General features: G+C 38.4%; 1 protein-coding gene across 1 annotated transcript; it reads left to right on the top strand.

Moving 5' to 3' along the window:
* Positions 1-420: 420 nt before the first annotated feature.
* LOC104960884 (myelin transcription factor 1-like protein) lies at positions 421-8,805 on the top strand (the record flags this gene model as incomplete). The annotated part of the gene is made up of 6 exons (XM_010789059.1): positions 421-642; positions 1,251-1,342; positions 1,434-1,537; positions 2,047-2,190; positions 4,477-4,539; positions 5,442-8,805. Coding segments are annotated over 6 exons (766 nt in total), but the record flags the coding sequence as incomplete, so codon positions are not given.
* Positions 8,806-11,606: the final 2,801 nt, after the last annotated feature.

Below are 11,606 nucleotides of genomic sequence, written 5' to 3'. Positions count from 1 at the left end.
AATCTAATGAAAAGAAGTGGTTTGTTTCCTGTGTTTTCCTACAAATGACCCGCCCCATTTGTTCATTTCCAAATAGTCTTTTCAAAATATACTTCTGTCTTAACAGGAAACATCTAACTTAGATTTGCACAAAAATGCTGCGTAAAGTTTAGAGAAAGATCATGGTTTGCGTTAAAGCAAATACTGATAAGCTTACGAAATTGTATGCATATATCGTTTTGGATAGGTTAACAATATTTTACATTAAGACAAAATTAAACACGGTTTATTGCGGTGATAACTACTTATATAAATAAGAAAGCTGATAAATCTAAGGGTTTTGAGGTAGTTAGAAAAAACAAACAAATGCACTCAATTCTGACTGGGATTAATTTTCTTTCCTGGTCTTTTTCTTTTTCTTCTTCCTCTTCTTCCTCTCAGGTGTCCAGTGCCGGGTTGTGACGGGCAGGGTCATGTGACGGGGAAGTACGCGTCCCACCGCAGTGCGTCGGGCTGCCCCCTGGCGGCCAAGCGGCAGAAGGACAGCTACGTGAACGGGTCGCAGTTCGTCTGGAAGTCGGGGAAGACGGACGGCATGAGCTGCCCGACGCCCGGCTGCGACGGGTCGGGACACGTCAGCGGGAGCTTCCTCACGCATCGGAGGTGGGCGTGGCTCTGTGTCATTGGCTACTGTTTTAGTTTAAAGATAAGATAAGATAGGACTTTATTTATCCCGAAGGAAATTGTGGTGTCATTGGCTAAAACAAACATTTAACATAACAGCACGATCACTGAGAGGAAACATGCTCAAAGAGCCTTTAGCGTGCATTTGATCTGGATTCAGCTCTGTATTTACTTTGAGTTTTCATTGGAAGATAGGATAAGATGGGCGTGGCTCTGTGTCATTGGCTACTGTTTTCATTTAAATGTGCTTATGCAGATGATATGCTATTATAATAACAATGACTTCCTAGGCAGTAGCTGTTCATTTGTACTGTATGAGCTACATGACCAATAATAATGGGAAATTACCAATATGCAGAATATAAAATACAAAAACTGATAATTTATTGATCAGTTATTAGAAATGTACTTGTAGTAGTAACACAGACAATTTGATTTGAACGCTAACAGACTATAAAATAAGTGGAATTGTCGTTGAAAGTTTAATCAGCTAGCACAGATTTCTACATTTTGCAGCAAATTGATAACCCATAGCAGTCAAGTTTTCGTCAATGTATGCCTGTGTGTGTGTGTGTGTTTTATTCCAGTCTCTCTGGTTGTCCCCGTGCCACCTCGGCCATGAAGAAGGCGAGGATGAGCGGCGTGGAGATGCTGACAATCAAGCAAAGAGCAAGCAAAGGTCAGAGTCAAACGCAATAAAAACAATTAAGAAAAAAGAAGAAGAAAAATCGCAGCTTCTAAATCCGATCACATGTTGTTTTTGGTGTCAGGCATCGAAAATGATGAAGAAATCAAACAGCTGGATGAAGAAATCAAAGATCTGAACGAGTCCAACAATCAAGTGGAGTCCGACATGTTAAAACTGAGGACACAAGTAAGACCCTTTTCGACTGATTCAGATAAATAAATTAGGTGTATGGGTTGATGCTCCTTTGGAAACCGGATTCAAATAAACCAGAGTCTAGTGACGGACTGAACATGTGTATTAACTGTTTAACTATTGTCAGTATTAAGTGTTTAAAACGTTAATATAGAAACATATTGTAAAGGTAATCTCACTAAATCAGATGCAGATGATGCAGCCTTTTACATGGAAGAGCTTGCAAAATATCTCAAATTCTTAAAGATCAGCCGGCCATTGTTCACCAGATATGAAGAGTAAACAAGGCTTTAATCAAAACAGGTTTATATATAAATAGATATTCAATCTCTACTCAGAATAAAAATGTACAGGAAAGAATAAGAACGTGACAAACTACTGTGAAAACACATGTGCAGAAAAGTGGAAGAACTGCGCAGTTTCAAAAGTGGTCGTATTGTTCAAAATGTGCAAAATTATAAAAAAAGTAAATGCTACTGACAATTGTTTTCCTCTCATGGCAGATCACCTCGATGGAGACGAACCTGAAGTCCATCGAGGAAGAGAACAAGGTGATCGAGCATCAGAACGACTCGCTGCTGCACGAGCTCGCCAACCTCAGCCAGTCGCTCATCAACAGCCTCGCCAACATCCAGCTTCCACACATGGTGAGAGCAGAGGTGGGAAGTAGTGGAGTACAAATACTTCGTTACTGTACTTAAGTACATCTTTCTGGTATCAGTACTTTACTCCACTACTTATTATCTGACGAGTTTTTACTTTTACTTCTTACACACAGTTGAACACAAATACCTGTACTTTCTACTTCTTACATGTTGAACACAAATACCTGTACTTTCTACTTCTTACATGTTGAACACAAATACCTGTACTTTCTACTTCTTACATGTTGAACACAAATACCTGTACTTTCTACTTCTTACATGTTGAACTCAAATACCTGTACTTTCTACTTCTTACATGTTGAACACAAATACCTGTACTTTCTACTTCTCTCATTTCCCAAACAGGCTGGTTCCTTTAGTCTGAATGTGTGTTTGGTGGCGTGATCATTATTATTTAGAGTCATTGCGTGCCTATTGATTTGAACACGATCCGTGTATCCATCATTTCCTGGTCTTCTCTAAAGAAGAGGGACCAATGAAAACGTTGTCATGTTGCCGTTGGTCACCATGGAAACATTCATTAGCTAACAATGACATTATTGTTCTATTAATATAAAGGGAGGTCAGGTACTCTTTAAAACAGCTGCTAGTTATGGGTACTTTTTACTGAAGTACATTTCAAAGCCCATACTTTGACTTGAGTAAAGAAGTTTAGTCAGTTCTTCTACTTTCACCAGAGTATTTTTAAACACGAGTATCTCTACTTCTACTTGAGTAAAGGATGTGTGTACTTTTGCCATCCCTGGGTAAGAAACATCTTAAATAAGATAAGAAGTACTTTATTGATCCAAATTAGGGAAATGTTTGCGTTACAGCAGCATAAAAGGAAAAGGCATTGTACATAAGAGAAATTAAAAGACTATAAATAAACATTCCAAAATGTAATCATCTCAAATAGAAATAAAATAGCATGAAAAAAGTTAGAAATATACATGTGGAAATACAAATTTACAGCAACAAAATAAAAAGCAGGATATTATTTATACATTAATTGTGCAAGAAATTGATTATTAAATATTAGATTGAATATAAATGTAAAATGTACAGTGGGAGTTTAAGTCCAGTGATCCAAGAGAAGCTATATGCACCTCGATGGTACTCTTTTTTTTAAACCATTCAAATGACTTCATTGTAATGGCTTTGTCAACTTAGACCTTGAGCTGCGTTTGTGCATCAAGCCTTGGAGGAGTAGTAAAAGAAAATGATTTTTGATATGAAACATTTAAAAGCTTAGCAAGAAATATATACTATAATATAGACTCATCAGCTTTGCCTTCGATTAATTTCTGACAAATGATATCCTACAGATCCTGACAGATGAGGTTAGGGTTAAAAGAGTGGTAAACATATCAGTCATATTTTGTTGCTTTTCCATTGAAGAAAGTATACGTTTTATGACTTAATAATGTACTAAATATTGTATATATAGTATATTATCCGATGGATCTTCTGTTAGATGTCTTTCTGTGTCTTGCCTTTAGCCCTATTTTAATGACATCTCTTGTAGGACAGTACAGACTCACACTTATCTGATGCCAGCTAACATCTGCGAAGGATTTTAATTGAAGTCTACAACAACACTCAGGGTTTTTTCCTCATCTGCTTCTTTCTGTTCGCCACCTTCTTCTTTTTTCCCAGCGGTCCATGCTGTGCTTCTTCTTCTGTGCTTTACAACGCCTCACAGAGTTTCACATTAACAAACGGCCTCGTCTCTTTTCAGTTTGAGTGATGGCTGTTTTTACATCATAATGTCTCAGTGAGAAAGAAGACTGGGGCTAATTGGATAATCTCTTGTAACATAGTGTAACCCTAACGTTATCTGGTAACTAAAGCTCTTTTGCTTTTGTCCTTCTGGTATTGGGGGACAGCACATTCAGTTTTACCAAGTCATTTGATCTTTATCCCTCCTGAAACCAGGAATATATAAATATATATAGCTGCATCTAGATTCCTCAGATTTGTTGATTTGCGTTGGAAAAAAAACAAGTATGCTTATGCTAAGGCTTAATTCACACTTCTAGACTTTGTGTAAGCGTTCAGATGTACTCTAGGATAGGTATTTTAGTTTTAGGGCTCAAAAAGAGTCTTTTGTTTTCAAGATTCATAGTTGTGAAAGCTCTCAGCCGCAGTTTGAACAGAGCCGGAGGGATAATGACTTGTTGAGGCGGACGTTTTGAGTTTTTTTTTCCTCAGTGTAGCGATGAAGCCTTGTGACGCCACTGTGTGTCCAGCGGGATAATAGACTTCTCTGTACACCCTCTCCTGTAGAAACCGCTGCCACAGAAAGAGGCCCCAGTAAAGCATAACTGCTGTTTACAGATGCCTCCCAGAGTAAGAGATCCATTTATCCTTTATCCAATTATCCTTCTCTTCTGCACTGTCATCCCTTCCCTCCCAACTACCCATTTAAACTGCAGGATACAAGAGTTTAGTGCAATTGTTAAACATTTGGATTTTGTACGAGACAGTGTCGTTACTTTCCACAGAAAGCAAGAAACACCAGACAATGAATATAGCCATTAGTTGTAAACCTTGAGGTGTTGAATTGTCTACTATGTACATCATCCTTTGAGAAGTTGAACAAAAAAGCACACAAGAAGGCAAAAGAAAGGGGCCCTATTATCGCTCCTTGAGGAATGCCACCATTTTGAAATATTTCTTTGCTTTTCCAAAGAAACAGAAATCTTGATTTCTTCCCAGTAGAACTTTCGAGTAAAACCTGTTCAAAGTTGTTTCAACACTTGTTTGCTTTGCACACTAGTGTTGAACTCAAACAGTAAGGCTAGTAATGAGGACGACAATTCTGTGTTTCTTAGACATTTCTTCACGTCCAAAACTCGCCGAACCTCCAGTTGTGTCTCCTTCATCTGCACATAAATCTTCCATTAGTTTTCAAAATCCTGATTTTGTCTCCATATGCTAAACATAAACCTTCCATCCATCCACTAGCCAACCATCCCTCTCCTGATTTGTGCATGTGTTGGAGTTGCTTTTCGTAGACTTTCACAGGATGAAGTATAGATATTAATCAAGAGATTTAAACGTTATTAAAAATGAAATATTTGTGTAAACAAGCCATGCTTCCCTGATGGTAATCCCTTCCTCCCTTGCTTCCCGCTTGTCCTCCAAACCTTTTCCCAAAATGTTTCACAGACTCTGATTCTGTCGAAAAACACAAACTCTAATCCCTCTGATTGTTTGTTTCTTCTTCATGGGTTTCTTTCCCCTCACAGGAGCCAATGAATGAACAGAACTTTGACACTTATGTGAGTACATTGACAGACATGTACACTCACCAGGACCAGTACCAGAGCCCGGAGAACAAGGCGCTGCTGGAGAACATCAAACAGGCCGTTCAGGGGATCCAGGTCTAGCCCTGGCTGAGGCCAAAATAACAAATGCAAAGCAAAAACAACAACAAAAAAAATCAAAAAGAGGGTTACGGGTTGTTTTTTGCTGCTGTAATCTACGATAGCTCTTTTAATTCTACTGCTGTTATGCTCTCAACTCCATGGGTATCTTTTTTTATCATTTTGATTGTCGTTGCCTTGCTTTGAAAAACAACGTTTTAAACGAACATTCACGTTTTGTACATTTTCATATGACCTAATATAATGTGATGTACTGTTTATAGCTGCTAATGTATGCACATTCTAGTGTATATGTATTTATTGTAAGCTTGAATCATTTCTTATTTTAACGCGAAAAAACTGGGCGTCACGGGTTACATGGGGAGCAGAAAGGAAAAAGGGAAAGCTGAAGAGCAATCATTTTTGAAAGGCTTTTCTCACGAGCTGAAAACAGGTCGTTTAATGGATGTAATTCATTGATATTTGTAATGTTTGAAAACAATATTACTGTAAATCTTTAGCTAAAGTAGAAGAAGAACCAATGCTTTAAGCAAGAAGATTTCAAACATCATGACACGGAAACTTACTGGTGCAAATCCCATCATCCCCTTCGGAGTTGTTTCGTTTTAAACCGTCGCTTTTCTTTGTTGGAGAACGAAGCGGAAAGACCAATGGCTACAGAAAACGTAGGAGACAATCTGCCATTCTGAATTTCTTTTAATCATCAACCTTGAACTAGCTAATAAGGCAATGTGTCAGCAATATTGGTACGATAATATAAAATTGTTGGTTTAGATATGGGATGCAATCTATATGAAAAAAAATGTTTGGGTATATGCAATTTCTTATGAATAAAACTAGCATAGAGCAGATAGATCTTTTTACTAACTATAAATGTATTGCGTTTTGTATAACCTTTTACTACAATCATGTTTTAGGAATCTGACGCGGGTGAAAGGACTTTGGTTCTGTCATGTTCGACTTTGCACAGGGACACCTTTGTTTCCATGTTTTGATGTTTTTATTGTCTATTAAGAGGCACTTGGCAGGCGTATGGATTTGTAGATATGATTTTTTCTATCTAAAGGCTGACGGCTCCACTGGACTTACAGGGTCAAACGTCCCCATCCATCATTGTATATTGCACTCGTTCTGTAGAAAACGTCTTTTCAATCATGCATCCTATTGTGTGAGACACAATGGGAAATGATGGCAGACGACATGATGACCAAGCAGCACTTTTTATTATTATCTTTGATTGTTATTGAAAAGATGAAGAAAAACTAAGCCAGCAGTCGTGAACGCGACGTCTGCGCACTGAATTTACCGACTGAGTATTTGATCTGAATCGGCCTTACGTTGACATTCAGTCTGAAATCACAGTACTGACTGAAAAATGTTTTCTGAACACCGTCGATCATGCATGCACTTTATTGGAGTTTGTCAAAGTATTATCACGTGGTAAATGAAGCAAAAACTGTACAGCGAGTTTGTGGAAACTGTGACTTTGACAAGACTTTGTGCTGGTGATTCCTGGATGAAAGAACCCTGAAACAGATTTAACTGAGAAGGTGAGTTATTTAAAGGACAACTCCCCCTCTGGTCCCCCTAAATTGTTAACCTCCACCACTTTAAGTTTATTTGAAATCCTCTCTAAAACATTACCCTTTTCTATAAGTATTGGAAAGGCTCCTTTTCTATCCACATTATTTATGGATTGTATTGCATTGGTTAATATAAGAACTGTTTCCCTTTGGTCAACCTGACGATAGAGAAATGTGAGGAGCTTGTTTCGGCTGTGTAGGGTTCCATGAAAGTAAAACTTCTGGGTAGACTATGTTTGGTTACTGTCAGTTCAATTGTCAAAAGATTAACAGCTATACTAGAGAACTATTTGAGTCGAAGGAACAAACCTGTCTTCGGAAAAGCTAACGGTGAAAGTGAACTGCAACTCCCAAAGTGCATTTTGGGGAAACACATCCAATCACAAAGTTTAAACCCCAGCTTTCCGTGCTCATCCTTAATGGCCCTAAGCCTTTGTGACATCTGGTTTACTCTCCATAGCAACAATGGTTATATTGAAATATTTAGACCCATCCACCATGACATATTGGCGGTGAAAGATTGCGATTTCTCAAAAGCAAAATCATCAATCTGGTTCAGTGTCGAACCTGAACCTTTTCTGAAAATGAGCTCAGTTGCAGATTTCCTACTTTTTTCAAAATGCGTTTCAATAGAGAAAGGGATCAAAAGTTGTTGCAATCGCTCAAATAATAAATATACAATTATATTTGCCCTGAGGTAGCCACCCCAAACTTTCCATGTGACAATATGTTCAGCATTTTGTTTTCTAAATGAAGTTAGGCTAGAAGACATCAAGAGTATTTGATAATTAGGGGCTGGTTGGGTTTGAAATACACACTTTAACTCACTTTATCTTGCTCAAATGTGTAGAAAATATGTATAAATATCATTTAAAAGACATTTAAGGTGTTAACCATCCTCAACTTTGATCAAATCATGAAGATTTAATTGGTGAGTGAGGAAAGGATCCGGTTTCCAATCAGTCCAGTTTCCCACAGGAAGGAAAAGCAAACGTCAGACGGCTAACTGGGGGAGTTTTCCTTTAAAGATGCGTCTTCTTTGGACTTTTACTGCAAAGCCTCATTCCCTGATTTCACATCTCTGTCCAAAGCTTTGTGTCTGCAGCTTCCTGCCAGTAAACCTCTGCATTAGATAGACTGACAGCTTGTATTTTTTATTTAGTGGGTTATTCTTAACTGAAAACAAAGGAGATGGGAGTTAAAGCACAATTCTGCCACTTAAAGACAATTCAATAGACTAGATATTGTAATATCAGATGTAAAAGCTAAACTGTAACTATTTACATAGAAAAATCTCAACACTAACATGTGACATGCTAGAATGCAAAATAAATCCATATGAATATTTGTGAAATCATCAGTTTATGAAAATGTTACAGTTTCTTTTGGGCGGTGCATTGATGAAGGGGTTTTTATACAACATTCATTTTCTCTCCTTTTTACCCCTTTCTCCGTGTCACTCGCAAACTTTCAACAACAGTTTTTCTTACCACATGGCATGGTTTTTGTTGATATTTTTGCTGTATGTTTAAGGTCACGAGTTGCTACGTGATATTTTAATTTCACTTGTGAAGTTTGTACAATTTTTATCATGCTGGTGTTGGCATCTCTTGCTCTGAATAAATCTTGTGTTGCAACACTGATTACGTCCTGTTCTTGTTATGACATGGAAACTGATTTGAGGAAAGTTAACAATGAGCCCAAACTCATGAAAAGATCACATTGACACTGTATACTATACTGTAATATTATATTTTTCTTCCTTCGTTGTTGGTTTGATTTGCCAATAATTAATTCATCACAGTTAACAGGGTGGGTGTTATTGACAGTGCAATTAACTTCACATTTTTAAGGGTTGTAAATGCCATTTTGAGATACACTATTTTTACTTTACTTAAATATGATACTTTATAGCCTACTTGTTCATTTAATCAGGTGTAAATGTTGAACTTTTTACTTCCAAAACTGTATTGTAGGACATATACCCCACAGATCCAGATTTAAAGTGCACCTATCATGCTATTTTTAGACATCATAAAGTGCATTTTGCATAGGTCCCCTTTTAAAGAAGATTAAAAAATCAACTTGTGATATGTTACCGTCTTTTGTCATAATGATTACCGTGATGCCAGCAGGGAAGGGAAAAGGAGTATTCAATGGATATTTAAATGTATTTTTGTCTTATATCAACATTTTAAAAAGCCTTATAATTTACTTTTGAATACGAAAACAACAAAAAACAGTAAAGCTATAATACATTTAAAAAACATGATGATTTAATTATTATGTAATCATTATAATTATTACTCAAAAAATGTAACAATTAGTCCAAAAATATTATTATTATTATTGTTATTATTATTATTTCTTTAAATATTATTATTATTTGTAGTATTAAACAAATATTATATTATTATTATTTTATGATATGCAGTAGCGGGGCTAAGACACTAGACGTCGCTAAATTGGCGCGCTCCTCTACTTTTCCCTCCTTTGTTGTACTTCCGGTTCATAAACACCTTTTCCGGTCTGAAACACAGCGGTGAAACACGACGTAAACAAACCGAGGAAACGTGTTTGTGTTGTGGTGGTTTGTTTAACGGTTAGTATTAACGGTTCTCGGATGAGCCGTTAGCCCGGGTTTGGTTCGTTGTTACGGTTGCGTAGTGACGGTTACCATGGTGAAGTGTGTGGTCTCGGGGTGTCCCAACCGCTCTAACGTTAACCCAGGAATCTACAACCACAGTCTGCCACCCAAGAGGTTCTTTAACTTCCCTGCAGACACAGCGAGGGTCAAGGTACGTTCATATATATGTCATTTATTTAATAAAGTTAATAGTCTTCCTTTCAGCAGTGTGAACCCGAGCATTTTGGTGTGGTTTCTAGGTACAAAAATGGCCCTAAAACTTCGAAATCGAGCCAGAATTAATAAAAAATAAAGCCCACCGGGAATACAAATACTGCCACTTTCTGCTTAAAACCGCAATTTTGTTTGTTAGAAATGTATTCAACATCCTTAATAACCCCCAAAACCACCTCAAAGTGGTTCAAATCGGCCAAGATTTGGGTTAAATTACTTTAAAACTGTAATTCCGTCATTATGAATAGTGGTAACTTTCCATGTGAGTTAACTGGACATTGGGGGATTAAGAAAAATGGGGTTGCTAGATTCAGGAAATGTCTTATGCAGATTTCAGCTCTTAGTTAGCTCTACATGAACACATGTAGAATAGAGCAACAGTAATAATGCTGGTGTTTTTGCACAATATCCTTTATTCTCTCTTCTAATCCCCCTGTCCTGTATAATCTGCATTCCTACTGTGATCATATAATACATATTTTGAAAAAATGTCTTCCTCCAGGTGTGGCTGGCGGCGCTGAGAGAGACGGAGAAGCAGGACTCAGCGGAGCAGAATCAAATCTGTGAGGACCACTTCCTGCCGGAGGACATCTCCACAGATGGGGTCAAAGGTGACGCCATCCCCATCATGCCCCCCTGTCTGGAGGGGCCCCTGGGGGTCATCAACCCCTGGGGGGTAGCGTCCTCTGAGGAGGAGGAGGACTGTGATCAAGAGGAGGAGGATGAAGAAGATGAAGGTCTGATGTACGTGGAGCCGCCGGCACCAAAACCTCCTGCAGTGGAGCCACCAAAGCAGGTATCTATCGTTTTTAAAGGTCCCCTATCATACTGTTCTTCATCAATATATCACAGGTCTCAGATATATACAGAGCCTGTCTCTGATTGGCTGAAACACCAAACAAATCATTGCAGCATTACCCATAATCCCCTCTGTTTCAGCCCTGTTTCCAAAGTGCTGATTCTCTGTTACTTTAGATGAAAATAAGGAGCCTGTCCCCACGCCCCTCTGAGAGACATTTGGTTACAAAGAACTCAATGGAGCTCTAGGAGGAGATTCAGGTGATAAGGGAGAGTTACATCATGTTGATGTAGAAGAGACATGGAGAAGAGGGGACACATGTTGATGTAGAAGAGACATGGAGAAGAGGGGACACATGTTGATGTAGAAGAGACATGGAGAAGAGGGGACACATGTTGATGAAGAAGAGACATGAAGAAGAGGGGGACACATGTTGATGTAGAAGAGACATGAAGAGAGGGGACACATAGTTGATGTAGAGAGTANTGGCCCAGTGGGTTCTGTGTAGGTGTTCGGATCAAGGGGTCACAGGTTCAAACCCCACTGCAGTCAGCATGTCGTTGTGTCCCTGAGACACTTGGGGTGAAGTGTCTCAGGGACACAACGACATGCTGACTGCAGTGGGGTTTGAACCTGTGACCCCTTGATCCGAACACCTACACAGAACCCACTGGGCCACACGCCTCCACACACAGGTCTTCTTATATTCGGGTCAATACTTAATAATTATTCCAAAAATGGGTCTTGAAAAAGAGGGGTTTTCTTATATTCGGGTCAATACGGTA

This window comes from Notothenia coriiceps, unplaced genomic scaffold (assembly GCF_000735185.1).
Source record: "Notothenia coriiceps isolate Sejong01 unplaced genomic scaffold, NC01 NC01_scaffold00032492, whole genome shotgun sequence".
In the NCBI taxonomy this organism is placed as follows: domain Eukaryota; kingdom Metazoa; phylum Chordata; class Actinopteri; order Perciformes; family Nototheniidae; genus Notothenia; species Notothenia coriiceps.
The sequence above is the reverse complement of the archived record's forward strand: the minus strand, read 5'-3'. Positions and strand labels throughout refer to the sequence as shown.